At 42.1% G+C, this 26283-nt stretch overlaps 2 protein-coding genes across 2 annotated transcripts in view; one reads left to right on the top strand and one right to left on the bottom strand.

Moving 5' to 3' along the window:
- The window catches only part of PPID (peptidylprolyl isomerase D), a 12254-nt gene extending 4389 nt beyond the window's left edge, over positions 1-7865 (top strand). The window contains exons 3-10 of the mRNA XM_083457501.1: positions 1750-1856; positions 2521-2709; positions 4367-4489; positions 5302-5408; positions 5567-5708; positions 6753-6839; positions 6926-6968; positions 7369-7865. Coding sequence (XP_083313627.1) covers positions 1750-1856; positions 2521-2709; positions 4367-4489; positions 5302-5408; positions 5567-5708; positions 6753-6839; positions 6926-6968; positions 7369-7457 — 887 coding nt within the window. The 3' untranslated portion in view covers positions 7458-7865. The remainder of the gene's footprint in view (positions 1-1749; positions 1857-2520; positions 2710-4366; positions 4490-5301; positions 5409-5566; positions 5709-6752; positions 6840-6925; positions 6969-7368) is intronic.
- Positions 5765-26283, bottom strand: ETFDH (electron transfer flavoprotein dehydrogenase). The gene is made up of 13 exons (XM_083457340.1): positions 25350-26283; positions 20811-20954; positions 19901-20130; positions 19348-19429; positions 18555-18673; positions 17746-17823; positions 16059-16205; positions 14369-14509; positions 13667-13810; positions 11031-11199; positions 9506-9688; positions 8684-8905; positions 5765-8482 (listed from the first exon to the last, which is right to left on the bottom strand). The coding sequence occupies exons 1-13, from the start codon at positions 25381-25383 to the stop codon at positions 8319-8321; spliced, it is 1857 nt and encodes a 618-aa protein (XP_083313466.1). The 5' UTR covers positions 25384-26283; the 3' UTR covers positions 5765-8318.

Raw genomic sequence — 26283 nt, 5'->3', positions numbered from 1 at the left:
CACAAAACAGACAAAAAATACAACATAAAAGAGCATCAGCATTAAACCAGCAAACTGAAGCTGAATCCTGACAATAAGTAGGCACTGTTGGTGGGTGGGCCCAGTTCTTTGCTCTGTTGTGGATGAAGTTGCGCTCCCTCTAAAGAAACAGGTTTGTTGTCTGTGGGTGCTCCTTGATCCCGCTCTGTCATTGGGTGCCTAAGTGGCAAGAAGTTCTTTTTCCAGTTACATTTGGTTATCCAACTACAGCCATTCCTGGACCAAGATAGCCTTGCCATCGTCTTGCTTGCTCTGATAACATCCTGTTTACCATCTTACACAAGTGTTGCTTATTGTGTGGGGATGTGGGATGGGGTCTTCTTGGTGGTTATACTAGTATGCAGAACTCCCTGTACTCAAGAAATGTACCATATTTACTCAAGTCTAATGCGCACCTCAATTTTCAGAATCTTGAAACTAAAAGAAGTATTTGCTGGTGAATGTAAATGTGCTATTGAATCTAATGTGTGCCATAGAATCATAGAATCATAGAATCATAGAATCATAGAATCATAGAATCATAGAGTTGGAAGAGACCACAAGGGCCATCGAGTCCAACCCCCTGCCAAGCAGGAAACACCATCAGAGCACTCCTGACATATGGTTGTCAAGCCTCTGCTTAAAGACCTCCAAAGAAGGAGACTCCACCACACTCCTTGGCAGCAAATTCCACTGTCGAACAGCTCTTACTGTCAGGAAGTTCTTCCTAATGTTTAGGTGGAATCTTCTTTCTTGTAGTTTGCATCCATTGCTCCGTGTCCGCTTCTCTGGAGCAGCAGAAAACAACCTTTCTCCCTCCTCTATGTGACATCCTTTTATATATTTGAACATGGCTATCATATCCCCCCTTAACCTCCTCTTCTCCAGGCTAAACATGCCCAGCTCCCTTAGCCGTTCCTCATAAGGCATCGTTTCCAGGCCTTTGACCATTTTGGTTGCCCTCCTCTGGACACGTTCCAGTTTGTCAGTGTCCTTCTTGAACTGTGGTGCCCAGAACTGGACACAGTACTCCAGGTGAGGTCTGACCAGAGCAGAATACAGTGGCACTATAACTTCCCTTGATCTAGATGCTATACTCCTATTGATGCAGCCCAGAATTGCATTGGCTTTTTTAGCTGCCGCGTCACACTGTTGGCTCATGTTAAGTTTGTGGTCAACCAAGACTCCTAGATCCTTTTCACATGTACTGCTCTCAAGCCAGGTGTCACCCATCTTGTATTTGTGCCTCTCATTTTTTTTGCCCAAGTGCAATACTTTACATTTCTCCCTGTTAAAATTCATCTTGTTTGTTTTGGCCCAGTTCTCTAATCTGTCAAGGTCTTTTTGAAGTGTGATCCTGTCCTCTGGGGTGTTAGCCACCCCTCCCAGTTTGGTGTCATCTGCAAATTTGATCAGGATGCCCTTGAGTCCATCATCCAAGTCGTTGATAAAGATGTTGAATAAGACCGGGCCCAAGACAGAACCCTGTGGCACCCCACTAGTCACTCTTCTCCAGGATGAAGAGGAACCATTGATGAGCACCCTTTGGGTCCGGTCAGTGCCTTAATTTTCGCAACATAATTTGGCCAAAAATGATGAGCATTTGATTCGAGTAAATATGGTATGTTCACTTAAGCTTATGGATTTATAATTTATGCGTTACATGAAATAGGACTTTGGAATGTTGTCCAACCTAATGCTAGCTTTCATCTTTCTGTGTTCAAATTGCAGTTATCAAGAAATTTATGATCCAGGGTGGAGACTTCTCACATCAAAATGGAACAGGTGGAGAAAGCATATATGGTGAAAAATTTGATGATGAAAACTTCCATTACAAGGTAATGGCTTAATAATTAAAATTGTCACTTGATAGAATTATGAATGTTTTTCATTTTTACCATAATAAAATGTGCCTTTGCCTTAAAAAAAAGTTTTATTAAAGCTTTTTTTGTGTAACAAACAAGCAAATAAACAAATAGAATTACATATAGTGTCTCCACATTCAATTCATAGAGTCTTTTTCACAATTCATTTTAAGTAATTATCTGTATAAGGTCAACTCTAGCTGAAGTATATTTAAATATAGCTAACATTTAACAAGTATCTCATTTGAGGGAAATGTTTCAGACTCCTACTTAGTATGAATTCTTGAGATCTAATATAAAAGCTGTTAAATGTGAATAAGATACTTCAAATTAAATTCTGCACATTATCTTAAATATCTTATTTAACTTTATTATTAAGTTCGTTGAGTGTCTGGGTTATTTATTACCCTCAGTTTAATAATTTCCTTTGGACAGGCACAAGCCTTTCTTGGCATTGTATCTGCTTCAGGAACAGCTTCTCTGCCTTTTGGCTAAGATAATGTGAAAACATTCACTACGTTAATTAAGATACTGCAAGCCATTTTCCTTGTAACCTTTTGTCTTGTTAGCATGATGTCTCTGATTCTTCATTCATGAATTATTCTAATCAGAATTACACTGGTATCTTTTTATATAGCACGATCAGCCAGGTTTGCTCAGCATGGCAAATTCAGGATGCAACACTAATGGCTCCCAGTTCTTTATCACAACTGTGCCAACTCCTCATCTTGATGGGAAACATGTCGTCTTTGGCCAGGTGATCAAAGGCATGGGTGTTGTAAAGCTACTAGAAAATGTTGAAGTAAAGGAGGAAGAACCTGCTAAGGTAAGCTTCGACAGCTTTAGAAGAAATCCTTTTTCAGTATTATAAATGAGTCAAGTTTTATTTTGGAAGCGTGAAAAACAGCTGAACTATAAAAGGAAGCCCTGCTGATTTCAGATGGCTACTGAATGGTAAACCAAAGGTGTGCATACAAACTTGGGTGGTAGGTTGTTGGCTGAATTTGGCTGGGACTTGTGGCAAAATCTCTTCTCTTGTAACAGTTACACGTATCTAGTAATTCCCATTACCGTATTTTTCGCCCTATAGGACGCACCGTCCCATAAGGCGCACCTAGTTTTTTGGGGGGGAAATAAAGGAAAAAAATTATTTCCCCCCCCAGGCGCGGGGTTGGGGAAGCCCGAGCTTCCCCCGACCCCAGCCCCCAAACAGGCAGCTCTCTGCAAGCCGTGGGAGCCCAGTGCTGGCTCCCACTGCTAGCGGAGAGGTCCGCGAAGCCTGGACGCGCTGAGCTCAGCGCGCGCAGGCTTCGGCATGCAGGCACGTCTCCGCCAGCAGCGGGAGCGGTCCCGCTGCTAGCGGAGAGGTCCGCGAAGCCTGGGCGCGCTGAGCTCAGCGCGCGCAGGCTTCGGCATGCAGGCACCTCTCCGCCAGCAGCGGGAGCGCTCCCGCTGCTAGCGGAGAGGTCCGCGAAGCCTGGGCGCGCTGAGCTCAGCGCGCGCAGGCTTCGGCATGCAGGCACGTCTCCGCCAGCAGCGGGAGCGGTCCCGCTGCTAGCGGAGAGGTCCGCGAAGCCTGGGCGCGCTGAGCTCAGCGCGCGCAGGCTTCCGCATGCAGGCACCTCTCCGCCAGCAACGGGAACGCTCCCGCTGCTAGCGGAGAGGTCCGCGAAGCCTGGGCGCGCTGAGCTCAGCGCGCGCAGGCTTCGGCATGCAGGCACGTCTCCGCCAGCAGCGGGAGCGGTCCCGCTGCTAGCGGAGAGGTCCGCGAAGCCTGGGCGCGCTGAGCTCAGCGCGCGCAGGCTTCGGCATGCAGGCACCTCTCCGCCAGCAGCGGGAGCGCTCCCGCTGCTAGCGGAGAGGTCCGCGAAGCCTGGGCGCGCTGAGCTCAGCGCGCGCAGGCTTCGGCATGCAGGCACGTCTCCGCCAGCAGCGGGAGCGCTCCCGCTGCTAGCGGAGAGGTCCGCGAAGCCTGGGCGCGCTGAGCTCAGCGCGCGCAGGCTTCCGCATGCAGGCACCTCTCCGCCAGCAACGGGAGCGCTCCCGCTGCTAGCGGAGAGGTCCGCGAAGCCTGGGCGCGCTGAGCTCAGCGCGCGCAGGCTTCGGCATGCAGGCACGTCTCCGCCAGCAGCGGGAGCGCTCCCGCTGCTAGCGGAGAGGTCCGCGAAGCCTGGGCGCGCTGAGCTCAGCGCGCGCAGGCTTCGGCATGCAGGCACGTCTCCGCCAGCAGCGGGAGCGCTCCCGCTGCTAGCGGAGAGGTCCGCGAAGCCTGCATTCGCCCCATAGGACGCACCCAGATTTCCCCTTCATTTTTGGAGGGGAAAAAGTGCGTCCTATAGGGCGAAAAATACGGTATTTAACTGGCATTCTAGCAAATTGTATGATATTCAGTGATAGCACATATTGCATGTTTTCTGAAAATTCAGAGTAAGCTGTCTTTCGCAGATAAAGTTGCCTTTCATGTACTCTTATTATTTTTACAGTTATGCATCATCGCAGAGTGTGGTGAACTGAAAGAAGGGGATAACTGGGGACTTGCTCCTATGGATGGTTCTGGAGATACTCACACAGATTTTCCTGAAGATTCTGATGTGGATTTAAAAGATGTAAGTATCTCTTCTCATTGAGAAAAGATGTTAGTGATGCAGTGGGAGTTGTAAGGAAACAGAAAATGAACCTCTCTTACCAAAAACAGAGTAGCATTTATTAAGACAGCACAAGGTTGTTGTGAGGGTCAAATGGGGAAAGGGAGAAAAATGTATGCCACTCTGAACTCCTTGGAGGAAAGGTGAGATTTAAATGTAATAAATGAAGCGAGGCTGCTGAAGATCTGGCTCAGGCACCACCGATCAGCAATGGCTGCAAAACCATGTGCAAGATGCTTTGCAAGCTCCAGTTGACCATTGGGTCTTGCAGAGTGCTGTGGGCAGGTTTTCACAAGGCCTGATGTTCAGCTGACTCATAGGCAAGGGAGTAAAAAATAGCAGTGTACTGCCTGCAGACAGCACGCATAGTAAAGGGTGCATTGGTCATACAACAAAATACTAATGGGCTCCTGTATCAGGAAAGAATACTACAGAACAAAAGCCACACTTCATCTCAACTCATTCAGAATTTAAGTGCCAAATGAGTTTAATCCAAGCTCTTCACTAGGCAGAGTCTATATAATCTTTTAATACGCCAACTGAATAAAAATACAATATAGTAAAGTGTTTTTCTGACCTATGACAAAGTAATGTGTCATTACATAGTTGGTTGTAAATCCTGTCGCACTGAGGTTTTACCCAGATTCTAAACTTGCAAGCCTTCTCCTAAAAAAACAGGAAAATGTTTTTGCAAATTACAGAATGATACCATCTCTCTCTCTCTCTCTCTCTCTCTCTCTCTCTCTCTCTCTCTCTCTCTCTGTTTTTGGTAGATTCACCAGGTTGTGTCTATAGCTGAAGATGTAAAAAATATAGGTAACACTTTCTTCAAATCCCAAAACTGGGCAATGGCAGTCAAGAAATACAGCAAGTCTTTAAGGTAATGAAATTGGGGGTTCGAAACTAACATGGTCCAGATATTTTGGGACTGATCAGAAGCATAAATAGGCCATCCCCCCTTTATCTGCTTTAGCTAGTGTTGCAAGTTAGACATGTGGTAATACAATAACGCAAATTCTGTCATTTTATTTTGTACAGGTATATTGAAGCTTCTAAAGCTATAGTAGACAAGGAAGATTTAGCTAAGTTGAATGCTGTAGCATTGAGCTGCTACCTAAACATTGCTGCTTGCAGACTGAAACTGTTGGAGTGGCAAGATGCAATTGAAAACTGTACTAAGGTATATTGCTTATATTTTGGCTCAGAAAAATTGATAAAGTAGAATCCAACAAACAATTTATGACACAATTTTATTTAAAACAATATGCATAGCAAAGCATTCTTAATTCCTATCTGCCCAGTTTCTGGATTCATTGCATTAGGTCAGCATTGATGAAAATTTTAAAACTAATAACCTGCCATTTCTTGTTTGGCCCTCAAATAGCATTTCCCCCTTATCTCCCTTTTTGTCCTACACAATAAAATTATGTTGAGGCATTTTTCAAGCCTAAATTAGTGTTCCACAACTCTGTCATATTTAAATGCTCTTCCCATGTGCCTTGATCCATTCATGTTTAGCATCTGCATGTTGAGATGTATTGCTTGGGCCATTGATCAGTAACACAGAGATAGGCCAACACATGTCTTAAGAGATATAAACATAATGAATAGGGGAAGCCAGCAAAATTTATGCAGACCTACATTGTGTTATATCTACCTACATATGCCCCAAGAAAATCAATAGGAGCCCTCTTCTGTGTGTCTCCACAAGCTGAGATTCAGTATGTGGCTATAAGAAGAAATTGCTTTAGTGCAGCTTGATTGAGTTCTTGGTAATTCTGTAATTAAAATATTTTGGTACTTAATAGCCATTGATCTCTAGGTGATGTAAATTGGTTATCCGAGTAGCCACAAGGTGTCGGTATACTGTCCAGATCTTTTTCAGTCTTATTTCATACTGATTGTTCAGCATGGTTCAGCGGCTACTTAAATGGATAGATACCAGAATGTCCACAAAAGACTGTGTAGAGGAAAACAAAAAGCCATTTATGTTTTCTATTACTTGGGCACACAGGAAGGTTTTGTTGCTTATCAGATTAGTGACTTGAATTAGGCTGATAAGGAGAACTAGCTTTTGCTTGAAAGAAACCTAGGAAGGAGTTGCATCATTTGTTTCCTTGCTAAAAACTTCTCGCGAGATGCTGCTGCTCAAATTATTGCAGTAGCTGGTTTTGCTTACTGAATCTTAAGAAATATCAGAAATACTGTTCTTATTATTTTGCAGGCTCTGGCCATAGATCCTACAAACACCAAAGCACTTTACAGAAGGGCTCAAGCTTGGGAAGGAACAAAAGATTATGATCAGGCATTGGTAATTACAAGTACTTGGTTTGACATACAATGTTAAAATAAGATATACATAAACATATTGCTTACTTCTTTTCTTTTTCTTTAAAGGCTGAGCTTCAGAAGGCTCAAGGCATAGCACCTCAAGACAAAGGTAAAGTGCCATTCTGCTTAGTACCATTGACTAGGTAGCCTTTTGAATAAGCTGCACTAGTTTCACCGCAGACTGAAAACATTTTTTTGCTACTTGAGCCAGTATATGTATCCCATTGAGGGTGGGGAGAAAAGTAAGGGAAGAGGGTGTTATGTACTCTGAAATGAACATGCATGACTTTTAAGTTACACAGGCTTTTAAGTTACACAAGCTATATTCACACTATTTTCTCTCCTGCGTTTTGACTAGCTTATTCTTAAATCAACCCTCTCTTGGGGAAAATGAATTTTTGGAATGGGAATTTGTATTCTAAATAGGTTACTTTTGGAGAAAGGTGTGAAACTTTTGCAAAAGCATAAAACAGCAATTTTAACCACTTTTTGTTTGTTTACTTCCACAGCTATCCAAATGGAAGTACAAAAAGTTAAGCAGAAGATAAAGAATGAGAAAGAAAAAGAGAAGGCAGCTTATGCAAAGATGTTTGCTTAAGTCAAGATAGTTTCTCCTCCTTAACTTGTGCACTGATAAAGGCAGGATTAGTATGAGTAGCGGTGACAGTGTGTTATTGACTGTCACTAATATTGATGCTGTTTCACATGTTTACATCTTGGCTTTTCTTAAGGTTGCATATAATTTCAAACATCTTTCATTATTAAGTTAAATGGTAAGGCACTTAACAGTAGTAGTATTTTAACCTAAAATGTGTATGAAAAGCTACTTCGTAAAACTTCAGAACGATCGAGTGCAAAGAATTTGAACAAAGTTTGGTTACATACCAGAGGCTTAAATTCAACAAGCTAGTTCCATCTCTTTTATCCCTCACTTGTAACTCTCATTACTGAAGATTCAAATGCTGTTAGAATTGTGTTGAAGAAATAAACTGAATTTGTAATCATATAGGGAAAGCATTCTTTATTACTTGAACAAAATCAAGTTATATCAAACAACCCCTAGCCAGCAGTGCTCTGTACCTCGTGTTACATATGATTGAGGTCTGACTAATCTTTACAATCAAAATCCACTGAAATTTAGCCTTCAGCTTTCATATATTTTACTCTTGGTCACATCCATTATTAGTGTTCAGGTCTAGAGAGGTTGGGCAAATCAGACCAGATTGTACTCAAACTGTTCTTGTTCCACTTTGATAGATCAAGGCTTATTTGAGTGTACTTTCCTATTGCATCTGAACATGCAGACAGTTGCATTTACTGCTTCAGGTACTACCAAGTTCAGCATTCAATAGAATGCTAACCTCACAGAGGACCATTGATAGCAGCTCTTGAGAAAAATGTGGCAAACCCAAAGTTGTATGGTTCTGCAGCTAGGGTGTTCTTTTAGTTTTGATCAAGACTACATTCCATTATAAGCTGGTCCACCTCCACCTTCAGGTACAACCCAATTAATATTTTGGCTGGGATCTTTAATATCACACGTCTTGCAATGGACACAGTTCTGAGCATTTATCTGTAACCGCAATCCATCTCCAGTTTCCACAGGAACATATTCATAAACTCCTGTAAAAAGGAAAATTGAATTTAGTGGAAGAAGTAACCTAATTCTAAAAGTACAGTAGAATTCAGCCAGAAAACGCCCCCATCAAAAACCAAGGGGTCAAGCTGATAAGTGAAGTATGGTATGTAGGAGAACAAAAAGTGGAGGAATGGGAAAAAACAAACCAACCTGCAATTCCACACACTACAATTTGTGCTAGGTACCTGCAGGGCAGAATCGTTGTTCAGGTCCATCGTATATAGCTAAGTTATGATTGACAGGAACACTATCATCTTTCAGAGTCAAATGAGCTGGCTGGTCATGTTCGTGATTCGTGCCACTGAGAGCCACTGATGAAAGCAAGTCAAAACTGATTTTTCCATCAGGTTTAGGGTATTCAATAGGTGTGCAGTCTTTGGCTGGCTTTAGCCGCTTTGCATCTGTCCCTAAAATATCAGCAGAGGGAAAAACTTAAATTATATTGGTTTCACCATACTCTAGTAAAGGAGCATATCAGTACCATCTTCTAAGTAACTTTGCTTCTCTGAAGGAAATGTCTCTATTGCTGTGATGTGTTCCAGAACTGGAAAGGGGGTGGTGGTGAATGTAGAGTAGGCATGGTCTCTCCCCCCCCCCCTTTTTTTAAAGGACATATCTAGAGGAGTAAAAAAAATCCTGTAGGCATGGTATCACAGAAGGGCATTCAGGAGTGGTCAATAACTTAAAAAAAATAATGACAAATTTTGGGGGATCCTGAGAGCCTTAAAGAACTTGGGGGACTCATATAAATGATGCAAGGTATCCACCCCTTTTCTATGGTGTTGGCCTGTTTGTGGAAAAGATCTCAACAGGAAAGAGTGAGCCTCCTTGCACAATAGTTACACTTCCTCTCCTTCCCTCTGCAGTCTGTTCCTAGTGAATCCCCCAAATCAACAGAGCACTGGACTGTCCAACAGATTTAGGGGCATCGTGGTCTGAAAAGGAAAGGAGAGAAGAAGGGAAAGTCTCGTGGCTGCTGCCCAGATGCTGTTAATTTAGAAACCTACCTGGATGCTTTAGGGTCCAAGGTTCCATTCCTCTTAGTATCCAGTAAAATATGCCTGTGTAAATCATTCCACCATACACACCCAAGGGTCCATGGCATGAAGGACGGATATTCCTGACTGCATAGAGTTCTTTCCATACCCAGGATTTTTTCAGATTGTCTTCATATTCAGGCACATCAAGTCCTAGAAACAAGGGGCTGTTTATTAAATGTTTAGAAAGTCAGTAGCATCTTACAGTTCCACTTCCAAGGAGATAACTAGTGCTACTGATAAGAGACAGGCTTTCTATATTTTGCAACAAAGCAGTAGTTTACATTTGAGAAAATATAAATCGCTCGGGAGAGCCATACTTCAATAATTTTATATCTGAATGGATACTGAAAAAGCAGAGTGGAAGATAACTTTGAATACGGTACGTATATATCATTGTTTACTCTTTGAGTTTTATACTAATAAGACCAAAAATTAACATGTTTGAAGGCTGTTGAAGGATAGTAACATTTGTTTCTATTTATAAGTAGTAAAATTATACACTACAGAATTATAACACAGAGGTTGCAATTCTGTGCACACTCGAGGGTAAGCCTAATTGAATTCAGTGGGATCCACCTTTGACTAAATGCACAGATCGCATGGCACATGATTAACCGTTCAACAGCTAAACATGGGCATTTTCCCATGTACAAGGTGCTAACTTTTTAAAAAAGTGAATCTGCATTTAAAATGAAGAAAACAACATCTTGCATTTAAGATGAAAACAAAAGTGATTTTAGACAGCAACTTTAGTGGAAATGCTTTTTTTTTTTAAGAAAAAGTTGAAAAGCAATGCAAATACACATCATATAAATTTTCAGCCTGTAATTCCCAATGTAAACTTCAGATTAATCTCACCCAGAGTATCATTTGATACTTGAAGGGTGTGACATGCCATAGCAGAGACTCAATTGTCAGGACTAGGCAAGGTATTATAATTAGGCTCCACTTGTAAATTCCTTCCATTATATCTGCAATATGGTGATGAGACTTTAGGGCAGGCTTGTATTGTACTGGTCCATTATCCACAGGTGATAAAGAAATGGACACAGGTGAGTCAGTAGGGTGGAGACTTTTCTTTTGCATGGTGTTTTTCATGCTTCCAAGGTCTGTGCCAGCGGCTTTTTTTTTTATCCCATTGTTTTACCTGGGGAAACCCTCTGTTTACCACTGAATCAGAACAAATGGCAATCTGCAGAAAAGCCTATTGCTGTTTCTTCCAATTTAGTGGTAATAAAGGTTTCCCCAGGGAAAGTGTCGACACACACACACACACAAAAGACCTGGAAAATGCAGACCTGTTTCTGAAAAGTTGTGCAAAAGGAAGTCCGATGAACCCTGAGTGTATGCTAGTGAATTGTGGGCTTTCTACAAAGCTGTTTTAGGTCAATGCACCAGTGACAATTAACTTGGCTTAAAGAGCTCCTTGATATTTAGAACTGTAATTGATCAGAAAGCATCAGTGATAAATGTTCATATCATGCCATCTTACCCAGTGTTTTTGATTGGAGATTCTCATTTGTTAGTTGGTTGAAAATGGCTTCCGAAGCCAGCATACCACTTTTCATTGCAGTGTGTGTGCCTTTAATCTTAGGAACATTCATGAAACCTGGACTACAGCCAATAAGGAGTCCACCAGGAAAAGTGAGTTTAGGTATGGACTGCGGAGATAATAATTAATTTATTAACTTTTCATGCAAAGTAAGAAATATTGTTTTTTGGAATCAAGTGGTCATATTTTAAGTTTGATTGCATTAAGCGGATTAAAGCATACTCTTTTACAGCATGCTTGCATTCTCTTCTGCATATCCCAAGCCATTATGTCTACATTCGAGGCTAGAACCATCTATATATTGAGGCATAATCTATTCGGCCTGTAGATTCATCATGCACTGTTTTTCAGACTTACTATTCCTCATTCTTTCTGAAATTCTTCAGAGCCTACTAGACCTATATCCTTCTACCTTAAAATAGAAGGTTCAGTTTCTTGTCTCTAATTTCCCAGCACTACTTCAACCTTTACATCAGTATCTACTCATCTCTCCATTTCTTTTTAAAAATTTAATCCCACCCTCAGAGATACAAATCTGGATTACTCCAAGTAGGTATATCTCATAACATCATATTTCCAGTTATGTGGTAACATCAATTACAGTATATATTCATACCAGCCAAAAAATTCATAATGTGAGGCTGTCCCAACCTTTCGCCTTCTCCTATGTGCATAATAAAAGGGTACCAGCCTCCTGAAAATGTGTCTTTTGTTTTCATCCCCTTTGCTGATTTTGTTTTATTTGTTAGCTTATCCGTCGAAACTAGTTGTCAGATTTTTCTTGTACCATGAAGTCAGTGATGCACCCTCCAGAAGTTTCTCATATGTAGCTATCACTAGTCTGGCTGGTAACAATCATTGCTATAAAGCAGATCAGTATTATCTCCCAAATAAAGGTTAAGCAATACCAACTCTTTATCTCTTCGTTTTCAGTCTGATGCAACTGGAGCTACTGCAGTAAAACATTTGCCATTCTAAACTCCATTAGCATTACAATCCATTCCACAAGGAAGCCAGGAGCGTTGTTTCAGGGTTGTTGTTTTTAAAAGGCTAGCCCAGACACTCAAAACTACACTGCCTCTGCTTCCCTCTTGCAGTGTTTAAAGAACACCGTCTTCAAATAAATTAACTTTGAACCAGGGAAACCTTTAGCTCAAACAAGGCATTAAAGTGCAAATGCAGTGGTCCAGAAAAATAGTCATAAAATGGGAATACCTATAAAAAGAGAACAAAGAACACTACCCACAGAGGCAAATTTTGTCTCTTTCTGTTATCTATATAGTTCCTGAATATGATATCAATAAAGAAGATGGATTCTAAGTGTTGTATTTTAACTCCATAGCACTAAGAATGACATCTATGAACCTCAACCTTTTAAAGAAGCTACTGAACTTTCCAAATGCTACATCAAGAGACAGGAACTCCTGACATCCAAGTATATGAGAGGCATTATAAATAAGAGCCAGTATCATTCATGGAGTACTTCTAATCCATTTTTACACCCCTGCTAGATTTCTACAGCCAACTAGTATACCCGAAAGGTGAAAAGGGTTTGGTTATTGTAACCACTAGTATTTTTCTAGATACGGCTGCATCAAATAATTCAGAACATCTGTCCTCTCTGGGTGTATTCGACAGATTTAGTAGAGCATGCCTTAGAGCTATGGATACAGATTAAAAAGATTTGTCTCTGGAATACTGCAGCAGTTGTAAAACTAGCAGGTTTTAGTACAGGGAAAAGTAAACTTAAGCATCACCTACAATGCAGGTAAACCTTGAATCAGAACAGCCACACAACTGGTGTTACAGATGCGCAGAGACTCCGTCTTATCCCTTCATAAAATCTATGGAGCTCTTTGGATCAGAATTAGGGTTCTACTGCCGTTTCAATGAACATGTTTCATTGAACATGTTTCAATTGGGCTTACATGCAGAAACCTTGCCGATTCAATGTCTCACCAAGCCACACCAGATGTATGTTTAATTACAGGAATATAGAATTCACAACCAAGATATAAATTATTTGTGAAAATTTGTACAGTTATGCTGCGGGTTATCGCTCCAGGATGAGGCCGGCTAATCTTACCCATGGATGAGACTGTGGTGCAACATTTCCCAGGACAGTTTGTAATATCTCTTATTTTGACATTTAAAGAAGACAACCAGAGACATTTATTAACTATTAAACAACAGTCCAACTAAAGTGTTTGGTCTTTACTAATGCTGCTGTATTTAATTGATAGGTTAGATCAAACCAACAAAAATATATTACAGGTCAATAGGGTAGCTAGCAAAGTTTAATACAAGTGCTTTTAAAAATATCAGATGTGAGGAGGCTCACTCCTTCCTGCCTCGTGCAGGATGATGCCTGCTGTGACAAGTCTGTCCATCACCTAGAAGCAAAGCATTTGCCCCCACAGAACTAGTGTTTTTCTCAAATGCAAATTTAGTCAAGCAACTAAATTCATGATTAAGACTGCTTCTATCAGATGGCAGCTTAAAAACAAACAAACAAAAAAACAAGACACTACAACTGAAACATTTGAGGAAATAACCTTGTATTACTAAAACATCACCTGGAAGCCACCTTCATTAAGAGCTCGGGCACCATAGGCGATTCTCTTTCCACCATCTAAAGTAGGCTGTACAGTTGGATGGTGCTTCCACCTCTGAAATTCCTTAAATGGATTCAAGTAAGGATTTTGATAATCCAAACCGACCTATAAGACATAATGCGAAAATACTTACCTTTTTTTTTAAAAAAAACTGTAGGCTATTACTAATAGGGCATACAAAGCTTCAAACACACACCTCATTTCCCTATTATGCTACTTGCTGGATATATTTAGCTTACTTTGAATTTCAGTGTTACAAGAAGTAATTCTGTCCCTATGAAATGTACAGCCATACAGCTCTTTTGTGTGAATAAGTGATTCAAGAATTCTGTATACAGGCATAATAGCTCATATACATATTCTTCCCCTGAGAAAAGCTCCAATTTGAAAAGCATGTGGCCAATACTTGGGGCTAAACCAAACCTCACACATCAGGGAGAAGTGTTTTCAAGGTAGTAGTTCTTGAACCCTGCTAACCTTGTAGAAGTTAAGCACTGACAATCTTCCGTACTGAACATCATAAGTAAAAGTTAAAAAGATATGATGTATGCAAGCAACACTAATATTAGAATTCTATATCTCAGTGCCATCCATGAACAGACTTACGTCAGAAGCAAAAAATGTTCAAAAAGCTATGTTTCACTGCAAGTACAAAATACTTACCACAAACCCCAAAGCTACTAGCGGTTCACCCTCATCTAGATGATAAAGAAATGATCCTCCGTATGTATGTCTGTCCAAAGGCCAGCCAACAGTGTGTTCCACTCTTCCTGCTTTCCATTTCTTTTCATCAATAAGCCACAGCTAGAAATGGGGAAAATCCAGACAATGCAGTTCAGCAAAGACGTCACTAGACTTTAAACCAAAGTGAAACTGCTATGTGTAACTTTCCATACTACACAATTGGACTCAGTGCTGAAAGCAAATAAAATAGAAGTCTTCATCTTTGAAACCTTCACATTTAATTTATAACCTATTGGCTCGAGTGAATGAGCTGTTAAATAATGCTGCAGTGGCAGGTCTTTGTAAGGGGGAAAATGGGTGGAAAATATAATTTATTTTCACTTATGACCCCTCTGCCTGACACAACTGTTTTTTTGTTTTGTTTATTTATAATCCATATATATATATATATATATATATGTGTGTGTGTGTGTGTGTGTGTGTGTATATATATTCCACAAGTATCCATAAGGACATCAATAAATACTCATTGGTTAAAAAGTAAAATTCATATTATAAAGCCCTGTGTAAATAGTTTTCAAAAGTCATTTGAAATAAACCTCTACTGAGTTTCACAGGACAGATCCTGCCTCACGAAAAGGCTCAACCCAACCTTGGGAGTGTAGGAAATTCACTTCCATTGGTAGTCTCACTTCTTTTAAAACATACCGATTGCTTACAATGAATTTTCTAAATCTGAAGCAGAAAGGTTTTGCTTCACTTAAGTCCCAAACCATGCCCACACCTACTAAAAACAGTTTTCAGTGAAGAGGTTTAAGACAGTGATCAGCAGCGTAGAGCAGGTAACTCAGGAGCAATTACCTGGATTAATATCCATGTTCTATCTTTGGTATGCTTTCTTTTTAAGCTTCTATATTTAAAGGTGAACATAGCATAACCTGATCCACGTGCACACTTGCATTAGAACCATTTAAAGCACTGCTAATAATATGCCTTTTCTAGAATGGCTCGGGATGGATAGAACTACTGCCATGAACGACAGGACCAGTTTATGTAGCCAACACTATTTTGGAAACTAGAGTTTTTAGCCATCGTTCCGAACACAAGATAGCCTGCAACAGTGAAATGAAACAGCCATAATACAGAGATGGGGCCTGCAGCCCTGTAATACCTGGAAAATCTTTCCAACTTGGCTGTGCCTTGGGTCTCCCTTTAATTCAGGGACAAAGACAATTAGCCATAAAGGCTAAATGTTGACCTTAAAAAGAAACATTGAGACACTTCACTTGTGCATTGTTTACAAGCCAGAACTATTTAACATATGAAATCTGTTTGTCCTAAAATTAAAAGCTTGCATGAATAAGAATGCTGTGAATAAAATTGGAATACAGTGACTTCTACCAAAGAAAGCCACAAGTGGTTATTGCAAGGTGGGGAATGTGGCAGTAGTAATCCTTTAGATCTAGAACTAACAAACTAAAGAACGGATCAAGGTAGTACACAGTAAGCATTAGCTAACAGTAAGATTAGCTAACCTTTCCCAAATTTTCATACCACTTCTATTCTGAAAAGGCTTTAAAATGTACCCTGAGACAATGTCAAATACGCTTGTGTTGTGGGATTCAGAGAGCAAACCTTGGATTGTAACCGATCAATAATACAGCGATACCTCCTTAAGCCCAATGCCGTAAGTCTGGGGTTGGCAGTTCTGTCTTAGATTGTATTTGTTGTACAACTGCTTTGCAAGATGTCCGTGACAACCTTCTGCAAACACGGTGATTTTGGCATGCAGCTCCAAGCCTCTTTCAAACGTAGCCTGCCACAGAAGATAATAAACACCATCATTACACACATAATATGTATTTGGAAGTGAAGTCTGTTTGGCGAGATACGCTGCAAGCAGTTGTGTAACATGTTTTCATTATGCCATGTTGCAGAGAATCTTCCGAGCACCTGCTTTGAATGCAGAGATCCCAGCTTCAATCCCCAGCATCTTGAGGGAGGGCTGGGACAGAGCTCTGCCCAAAATACTGCCCCTCCAAGCCTCTCTATCTAGCCGTTAGGGTTCTCCTCGGGCCATGCCCCTCACTGGTGCTTCTCCATGCCCTGTTTAAATCCTTTTGCCTGGCAGAAATATGTCCTTGAACTGTGACAATGTCTACTGCTTGCCTGGATAGGGAAGGGTGTGTGTTAGCTCTCTTGCCTCTAAGCTCTACCCATCACTGGCACCTGGACCCTAGGAAGTTCCCGATGAGGGAATACAGACTCTGGTTCTGCTTTAAACACTAGAAAGGAAAACTGGTAGGAAAGATTGTAAATCAGCAGCTCTTTTCCTACTTATGTTAGAGCCAATTTAAACTTTGTGCAGCCAGCTTATGCTTGCCTTGTCCACACTGGTATGTATGTATGCTGCGTATACAGTGGTACCTCGGGTTAAGTACTTAATTCGTTCCGGAGGTCCGTTCTTAACCTGAAACTGTTCTTAACCTGAAGGACCACTTTAACTAATGGGGCCGCCTGCTGCAGCCACGCCGCCGGAGCACAATTTCTGTTCTCATCCTGAAGCAAAGTTCTTAACCTGAAGCACTATTTTTGGGTTAGCAGAGTCTGTAACCTGAAGCGTATGTAACCTGAAGCGTATGTAACCCGAGGTACCACTGTACTAAAATGTTAAATGGTGATGCTCATTCCCAGCACTTAGTAAGATGTAGGGGACACAGTTCAAGTGACCTGCAGCATATTTACTTCATTCTGTCTGAGACGTACAATTACAAACACCACTATAATCGTAGGAAGCACACTTGGAGCAAACAGTATAAAATGACCCATGATGCCAGGCTGATCATGAGTTTTCCCCCCACTGTTTCCTTGCATGTTCTATTAGTCATCTCTGTTTTAAGTTAATCTACTCAGAACTTTAAGGATTATACTGAAGTGTTTTAATTTTTCTTCATTATACGTAGAGTTGAAAAGCATTGTTTTCAGTCCCTTATAAGTATTTGTAGCGTCTCTGCTTCTTTCTCTGCATGGTTTTAAATCTACTGGCTCTCTCGGTGCAAGTCTTGATGCAGAATGCCTCACATGTCCTTCAAAATGCTGTTTAAAAAGTGTCTTCCATTATACAACCTCTGTGGCAATAATACAATAATGCCTGTGCTCGTCTCAACCCTGGAACTTTGAGCCATATTTTTCGAGTATACTACCTTTGTGTTTACTTAAATGCCTAAATTAAGCTGCAAGTCCAACAATATCTTCTTACAACCCAGCATATAACAGCAGTTTTACAATATCCATTTTTATGAGGAGCCATCCAAGTGAAAAGCATCATGTTAATAAAAAAGTAAAGGAGCATTTACCTTGGGTGCCCCATCCTTTTGGATGCCAACATCATTTGTGGCAATCCCTTTCACACTGCCATCTTCATGGAAAAGAACCTATGGGAAGGAAATCAAATAAGGATCTATGATTTCAACATTCTTAACATGAAGCTGCAAGCAGAGTTGTGCAATTTTATGGTTTGTACAGCACCTAGTTGTAGTCACCCGGTAAATATTTTTTATTATTATTAATTAAATTTGTATACCAGCCTTCATCCAAAGATCATAGGGCTGTTCACAACATTAAAAGCACAAAAGAACACAAAATACATAACAGAAAAATTGAATAGCCCTCCTCCCAGAAACACAGTTAAAAGGCCATAGACTGTTAATCAGCCCTGGTTATAGAGAAACCTTTTTGCTTGGCATCTAAAGATATGTAATGAAAGCACCAGGCGAGCCTCCCTGGGGAGAGCATTCCACAAATGGGGAGCCACTGCAGGAAAGGCCCATTCTGGTACAGTATCTGCATGGAATATCCTGGAAGTTTTCAAAAACCTAAGGATGCAAATTAGATGCAGCAAGATGCACCTGCCCTGCATCTGAGCTTGTCAAAAGGCATAAAGATGGCCTCTGTAGGAGACAGCCTGCTGGATTAGACAGACCTTTGTTCTGCTCAGGAGGGCTCTTATGTTCTTATAATTCTGCAAACAATATACTGTAGTGGTTATTTGTGTAAACTGAATGCCTTCATTCTAATAGGTGAAAACCTATCTTAGGTGTCATATGAAAGTTTGACAAATCTCATACACGCACACAAACATGAATGGAAACAGCTCTGCCAGTACCTCAGCTGCAGCGTAGCCTGGGTAGACTTCAACACCAAGCGCTTCTGCTTGTTCACCCAGCCAGCTCACAAAATGCCCTAGACGAACTATGTAATTCCCATGATTAGTCATCGGAAGTCCTAGTTAAAAGGATGAAACACATCACAATTCATTTCACGAAACAGTAAAACACTAAGACTAGTTCAAAGTTACAATTCTACCATACACATCAGCTTACTAGCACAGTGAAGTTATAGTTTATGACTTAATTAACTCAGCCCTGTGCTCCCAAATGTTACCGCTGCACAAAACATGTTCCTAGTCTGCCTGCTGTACCTATGTTTCAGTCTATGTTTTAGTAAACATAAAGTCTCTGATAGTTTACAAAACATTTTTCTCAGGTTCAGTGCAGGAGATTCTTAATTGCCTCAGACACCAAATCAACTGACTTACAAGCTTGTCCTCAACACAACTTATAAACTACAGTGCATGTACTGGAACAAAGTGATGTGACATTTCTTCACTATAAAGCAGTGGTAGCTAACCTGCGGCCCTCCAGAAGTTACTGAACTCCCATCAGGTCTAACCAGCATAGCCAGTTGTCAGGGATGAATGGGCACTATGTAAATTGGTTCAAGTTGTTTTTAATTTTGTTTTTTAAACTGTTGTAACCCACCCTGAGACCACAGGGTGATGGGCAGGTAATAAATTTAATACTTTTAAGCAAAAGAATAGCTCATACAAGCACTTTATACCCCAGCTCAAAACAAAAGATTTACACATAGAGGTTTTTCGTCTTCATCAATAACTGTACCTGGAAGAATAGGAACTGGGATTCTAGAGTTCTTTGTTAATATTCCAAATTTGTCTTCTGTTACAGAGGTATGCAGTGGAGCCTAAGAGAAATGAAATAAAAATAAGTAGAAATATTTTACAAAACTTCCAACCCCCTTAATAAGACATTTGAATACCATTAGCATTATAGATTCACATAAAATTGGAGCAGACATACTTATGAGTTTCACAGATGGTAATAGATGTCTGATTAAGCAGAAATAAGAAAAGAATGAAGTGCAAGAAAGGCACTTGTATTCTACTGCAGGTTCTGATCATTAAAGGCAGCAAGCTAAATGATTTAGCAGATAAAGGTATTTGGCAGAATTTTATTCATTCTTTGGCAAAAGATACTTTACCAAATATCTTTATAATGCACATTATTTCCCCGGATACTTTCTATTTCATAGCATTCCGAGGAAACATATTATATATAACTATTCTAGTAATTTCCTTTAAAATCACTAGCATGCATTCTAAACAGAATTAAGCTACAACTGAAAAAAGTTGTAGTACAGACGTTAAGCTCTTACCCCGCGTTCTTTCCAATCTGGGAAAAGTTCGTTTAAGGCACGTGGCTCAAGGCAAGCTCCAGAAAGTGTATGCGCACCGATCTGAGCAGCTTTCTCCACAAGGCACACGCGGATCTCTTTGCCGTGTTCGCTAGCTAACTGCTTGAGTCGGATAGCTGCAGCGAGTCCTGCAGGGCCTGCTCCAACTACAACAACATCCGCTTCTTCTGCAAATCTTTCCATGCTTATCCCTTTAACAAAGAGCCATATACCAGAAAGTCAAATGGAGGCTAGGCCCTTGCTGTCAAAATCAGCTGTCCCTCCCCTTCTTGAAGTTTGATCTTGCAGCCTCAAGTGAAGAAAAAAAGGTGTTGGGTCAAGACTAAAAAAATAAAATAAAAAATGGAATAGAACCTATAGGTATCTTTCAACTGTGGGTTTGCTAGGATGCACTTCAATGACCTTTTACTGGCACTGTCCCACATCACAGCTAGACAGCCACTTGAAGCTCTTCCCAGGATGTGGCTGCTGCAGTCGCATGCTGACAGCTTCTGGGAGCCGCAGCTGAAAGCTGAGTGCATGGTGGGGACCAGAGTAGGACAAACTACACCAAAAGGAGCACCACGTGTCCCCCACCAAAGGTACTACCCCTTCCCTAACACCCCATACACCCTAAAGTAATAAACAATTGCAAAGTTAATTGTTAAATATAATTACAAATACAGATACAGATTTACAGGGTTTCCACAAAAATATATAGCTGCCCACGTGCTATCTTCTATCTATTTAAGTGTCCTTTAAAGGGGGGGACTACCTTTGCTGTTTGTTGATCAGTAATTGACTCTTCGTCGCCACAGGCGACTAGGCAAATAGCTATTTACAAGCCTGGTTAAGTACAAAAATGAATTGTACTTAAAAGTTTGTCACTTACCTTCCCACCGGTTGTCTTTGTCCCGGGGGTGGATAGTATAGTGGGTGGTGATACGTGGCACAGTGGAAGAAGCCCATCGTGCTGCGCACAAAGGCAGGTGACAATCTTTTCCTGCTGACCTCAAGGCATACAGACAACGATGTGCTGTTGCAAAGAAATAGAACAGTTCTGAGCATTCAATTTTTGTTACAGCTCTGTAACTCGGACAACAAAGACACAAATATTCTGCTACTACCGTATTTTTCGCCCTATAGGACGCACTTTTTCCCCTCCAAAAATGAAGGGGAAATCTGGGTGCGTCCTATGGGGCGAATGCAGGCTTCGCGGACCTCTCCGCAAACAGCAGGAGCGCTCCCGCTGCTGGCGGAGAGGTGCCTGCATGCTGAAGCCTGCGCGCGCTGAGCTCAGCGCGTCCAGGCTTCGCGGACCTCTCCGCTAGCAGCGGGAGCGCTCCCGCTGCTGGCGGAGAGGTGCCTGCATGCTGAAGCCTGCGCGCGCTGAGCTCAGCGCGTCCAGGCTTCGCGGACCTCTCCGCTAGCAGCGGGAGCCAGCACTGGGCTCCCACGGCTTGCAGAGAGCTGCCTGTTTGGGGGCTGGGGTCGGGGGAAGCTCGGGCTTCCCCAACCCCGCGCTTGGGGGGGAAATAATTTTTTCCTTTATTTTCCCCCCAAAAAACTAGGTGCGCCTTATGGGACGGTGCGTCCTATAGGGTGAAAAATACGGTATATTAGGATCGTCTATTTGTACACTGTATGATTTACATAAATACCATACCATTTAGAGAAGCAGTCTTAGATGTAACAGTTACATTAATGTTGCATCCCATATCAGTTCCAGATCCTAGTTTCCCCCCGTCTCCTTTTAGTTGTCTAGTGCAGTGTTAAAAAGTTGATCATCAAAGATAAGCCATGCATGGCCGCAGATCTCAGTGATGCCTTACAGTAGAGGTTTTCAACCTTTTTGAGTCCACGGCACCCTTGACCAACTACATTCTTCCTGCAGTACCTCTGTGTGGCTCAGGAGCCCAGTTATATCTCTCCTTGCCTGCAGAGCTGGCAGCCTCTCACCCTTTTTCGAACACCCTTCCTTGTGGAGTGTTCCCTCAGCCTCCTCTCCTCTCTCCTTGGGAGCCTTCCAGGTAGCCACTGCTGCAGCCCCTGGTCTCTGAGCTGTCCCACTCCCTGCCTCAAAGAGAAGTGCCTCCTCACTGTGCCCCATAGGGGCCTAGGACTCGTCCATTCGTTCCCAACAGCAAGGGTTGGTGGACTGGCTGGCTGGGCTCCCTCGCCCACTTGCTTGCTTACTCTGAGGCCACCTCAGCTCCTGGCAACCAACACCCCCTGGCCAGCCCCAGAGGCAGAGATGTGAGAGGGCATCAGAGGAGAGGGGCAAGGAAAGGGGGAAAGAGGCTAGTGTTTCCCACAACACCCCTGACCACCATTCAAAGCACCCCAGGGTGCCACAGCACATTGGTTAAAAACCATGGCCGCACAGCTTTCCCACACCTCTGAATATTTGCTATAATCTAAATGTTACAAATCTGTGTGGAGCACAGCCATAATCGACTTAAGTGATTAGCATATATAAAACACAATGAGCTTTACAAGGTCTACAACCAAAAAACTCAAAATTGATTTAATGTTCACAAATGAACTCAACAGATGACTTACCTATATGCATGTGTGTGTGTGTGTGTGTGTGTGCATTTCATAGTGCATGGGTAAGTTCTATACCAACACACACTTCTACGTAAGCAGCAGACAGCTCGCCATGAATTCTTCTGATTTTGTCTTTTCCATTTTGGCAACTTACCCGACGGCTAAAATTTTGACCAAGTAACTACTGTTCTGGCTTGCTAGCAACCTAGATCTTTGCAATTTGGGTGTCTATTCAGATATGACTGTTACAATACAAGGCCAGCATCCAAAGCTAGGCTATGCAATGAAATTAAAAGGGGATTTAGACAGAAACTCTCTGGAGTTGCAGAGCAGGAAGTGACTGTTCCTAAATGAGAGGTGTGGACATTTGTATCCCGGGCTTCTAGAGAACTGAGCAAGCAACTCCTGACACTGTAATCAACAGCATGACATAACAAAAGAGTTGGGCTGCTACTTATACAAGGTCATGTTTGACTATAGATGAATCCAATCTAGTTGTTTAGCAGGGAATTTTCAAACTTACTCACTTTTTAGGAGGCCCTCACACAACATCATCATCCTGCTCTTTCCCTGTTGTACTTCCATCTTTTTTAATTCAACAGAGTCTGACTTTTCCCAGAGAACAGATGAGTAGCATAATCATCGCCAGTGTAGACGTTATTGGTGCTACTCTTCTATCCTTTCAAAATGACAGGACTTTGACATGCACACCACCATGGTGGGTAAGTGAATCAGCTCGGTACACATTCATAATAACTACTGCAGGGGCACAATTTTATCACTCCATATTTTTGCACTACAATGCTTTTCAAACTATGTTTTAAATACAACTAAATTGAAGGCTTTACAGTGCTTAACCTATTAATTCAACAAAGTTATTTTTTAAAAAACATTCCTTTCTTGTTATTAACAATAGCCACTTTACTAAAATAGCATTTACGTGAACTGGCCTTTCCCAATTTTCTACCCACTGCAGCTATGTCACATCCACTTGTGTAGGCAGAACATAGCAGGAAGAACATACAGAATAAGTGCAACATTCCCAGCAGTGTGGAAAATCAATTGCACTTGTAGTATACAGTAAAAGAGCATTGCTTATTAACACTAGGAGCCACCTGTCTGAAAGCAGGCTATATGGACTATCTGGCAATGTGTGACAGCAGTCAGTCCCTTGATAATATATACTTAAACAATTCATAAAACCCCCCATGATACAATAATAATAATAATAATAATAATAATAAAATTATTATTTATTCTTTATACCCCATCCATCTGGCTGGGTTTCCCCAGCCACTCTGGGCAGCTTCCAACAAAATATTAAAATACAATAGTCTGTTAAACATCAAAAGCTTCCCTAAACAGGGCTGCCTTCAGATGTCTTCTAAAAGTCTGGTACTGTAGTTGTTTTTCTCTTTGACATCTGGTGGGAGGGCGTTCCACAGGGCGGGTGCCACTACCAAAAAGGCCCTCTGCCTGGTTCCCTGTAACTTGGCTTCTCGCAGCGAGGGAACCGTCAGAAGGCCCTTGGCACTGGACCTCAGTGTCCAGGCAGAACGATGGGGGTGGAGATGCTCCTTCAGGTATACTGGACTGAGGCCGTTTAGGCTTTCTACTTCATAATAGACTTCTAGGTAAAACATACAATTATTTGCACTTAACATTATTAGTATGTAAAGGAGAACCAAGCTATTCTACTTCTGCCCTACTTTTCTTATGCTTGCCAATTGCAGCAAGCTAGTATCATTGCTATATTACCGCATGATGGAAAAATCCAGATGACCATTCATCACTGGTGCCTAAAGAACTGATAGTGATAGGTTTCTGAAGGTGGTAGGAAGCCGGTTTTCCCTCATCTCATGTGCTCTACGTGGCTGACTATCACATCCTCTTACTCCTTAACCAGCAGCAACCACTCATTGGAGTAAGATCTTTCAAGTCAGAGGCTATGATTTTCAGGTGGACTTCTACCAGGTAGAGATGAAAGAAAAGTGGAGGAAAGGGAGACCAAAAAACACCAGCAAGAACATTTCAAGCCTCCATTTCTGTCTTTCCAAGCTGGTTCTTAAGATTCTTGCAAAGGATTCATAACAATCACTGCCGAGACATAAGCGGGGCTTTTTTAAAGAGTCTCCCTTCCACAAAAGGACTGGTCTCTGTCCAAACAAGATCTGTTTTGTAAGAGATCCTACAGGTGACCTTTACCCTGATTTTACTTCTGGCCAGCAGGGGGAGATGAAAGAGGAGAAATACCCAGGGTCAGCTCTGAAAGAAATAAATATCTGGTGTGGGTCAGCAATCCCACGTGAAAAGGCGACTTCTTTCTTGTAGCTTTGTTGTCAACCCCATTCTGTTGACCTCTGTTTGCGCATACTAAGGTCACGGCCTTGCCTTTTCCTAGGCTTGACAGGTGGGGTTCAAAACCAAACCCCGACAACACCTCTGACTCACAGAGCTGCTCCGTGCACATTTACACTGTTGGACACTCCCCCTTCCCTTACACAGAGAGACACAAATCAACACTATCACTACTTAATCCCCTGACAGCTGCCATGGAGCCTAAGCACATTTCATCAGGGGCCAAGGAGCAAGGCGGGTCCAGAATCAAGCTGAGGGGGGACAATGCTCACCCAGAGGAAAGCCACTGCTTTCATTTTCCACTTCTCACTTATAATGGTGGGAGCCATGATTTACACCAGGATTGAATGCACATGCATTCCTAATGTGCTGGACATGCATGCACAAGAGCATTGACCCTGAATCAATGCTCTTCCTGAAAGAAAGAGATGGCTTATCGACAAACAAATCCCAAGCGTGCAGATTCAGGGCGAAACTTACTCGCCACGACACGTCCGGAAAGCAGGATTTAAATGCACTTTACCTTGACGGGAAACTTTGCAAGCAGGAAGCAGCATGGCGCTTAGCGAGGCGGCGCCTGGCAATCGAAAGGAGTGGGTGGGCGACCAGCCTTTTTTTTGGGGGGGGGGATCTCCCACAAGCGCTCTCTGTCTCCCTCGCTTGCTTTGCAGAGTCTCACGGGGATCTTACAGCTCGGCCCCCATGCTCCTCCGGGTTCTCAAGCAGCTGCAGAAGCCACGAGCAGAATTCGCTGGCGTCGAAGTTAACTTGCGCAGGCAGGACACACGTTGGGAAATGGGCGCGACCTCTCAGAGTGACATCCTATTAACAAACAAACTTAAAAAAACAAACAAACTATATTTCCCAGGATGCCCCGCAGGAAAGGGCTGCGCCATATTCACGAGTCTGTCCGCCGGACTTGAGGGCGACGGGAGTGGCGAAATGCACGCCGGGAAAAGTAGTTCCGGGCTGCCACTTTGTTTCATGGCGAGTTCGTAGAGAAACGAGAGAAGAGTGACACGCGATTGCAGTTCTTGTTGACTTCCGGTTCAAAATATTTTGATTGATTGGTTGGTTGGTTGATTGATTAATATATCGCCCTGTACCCGAGGGTCTCAGGGCGGTTCACAAAATACATAATAAAAATTAAAACAACAACCCAATAGCCCTCCCAAAAGTAACAAATTTTAAAAGGGCATAGGTATTGAACTGCTTTCCCGCGTTATCCTCCAAGCAGTCACGCATATACAAATGCACTGACCACATGCTTGCACCTATGGGATATCATAGTCAATAGCGACTTTCCCCCCCTTTAGCCTTGCTCTGGGTCACTTCTACATTTTCCTTTCTCTATGGAGTCAAGGATGAGGTAACCGAGAGTGTTCGGCGGATGTTGAACCCCTTACGTCAGTGACAGGCAACGGTGACAGGTTCCTTGAGGCGAGCCCTTCTTTCCA

The sequence above is a fragment of the Podarcis tiliguerta genome (genome assembly GCF_965153285.1).
Source record: "Podarcis tiliguerta genome assembly, chromosome: 9".
NCBI lineage: Eukaryota > Metazoa > Chordata > Lepidosauria > Squamata > Lacertidae > Podarcis > Podarcis tiliguerta.
Note: the sequence above shows the minus strand (reverse complement) of the source record. Positions and strands in the feature narration are given on the sequence as shown.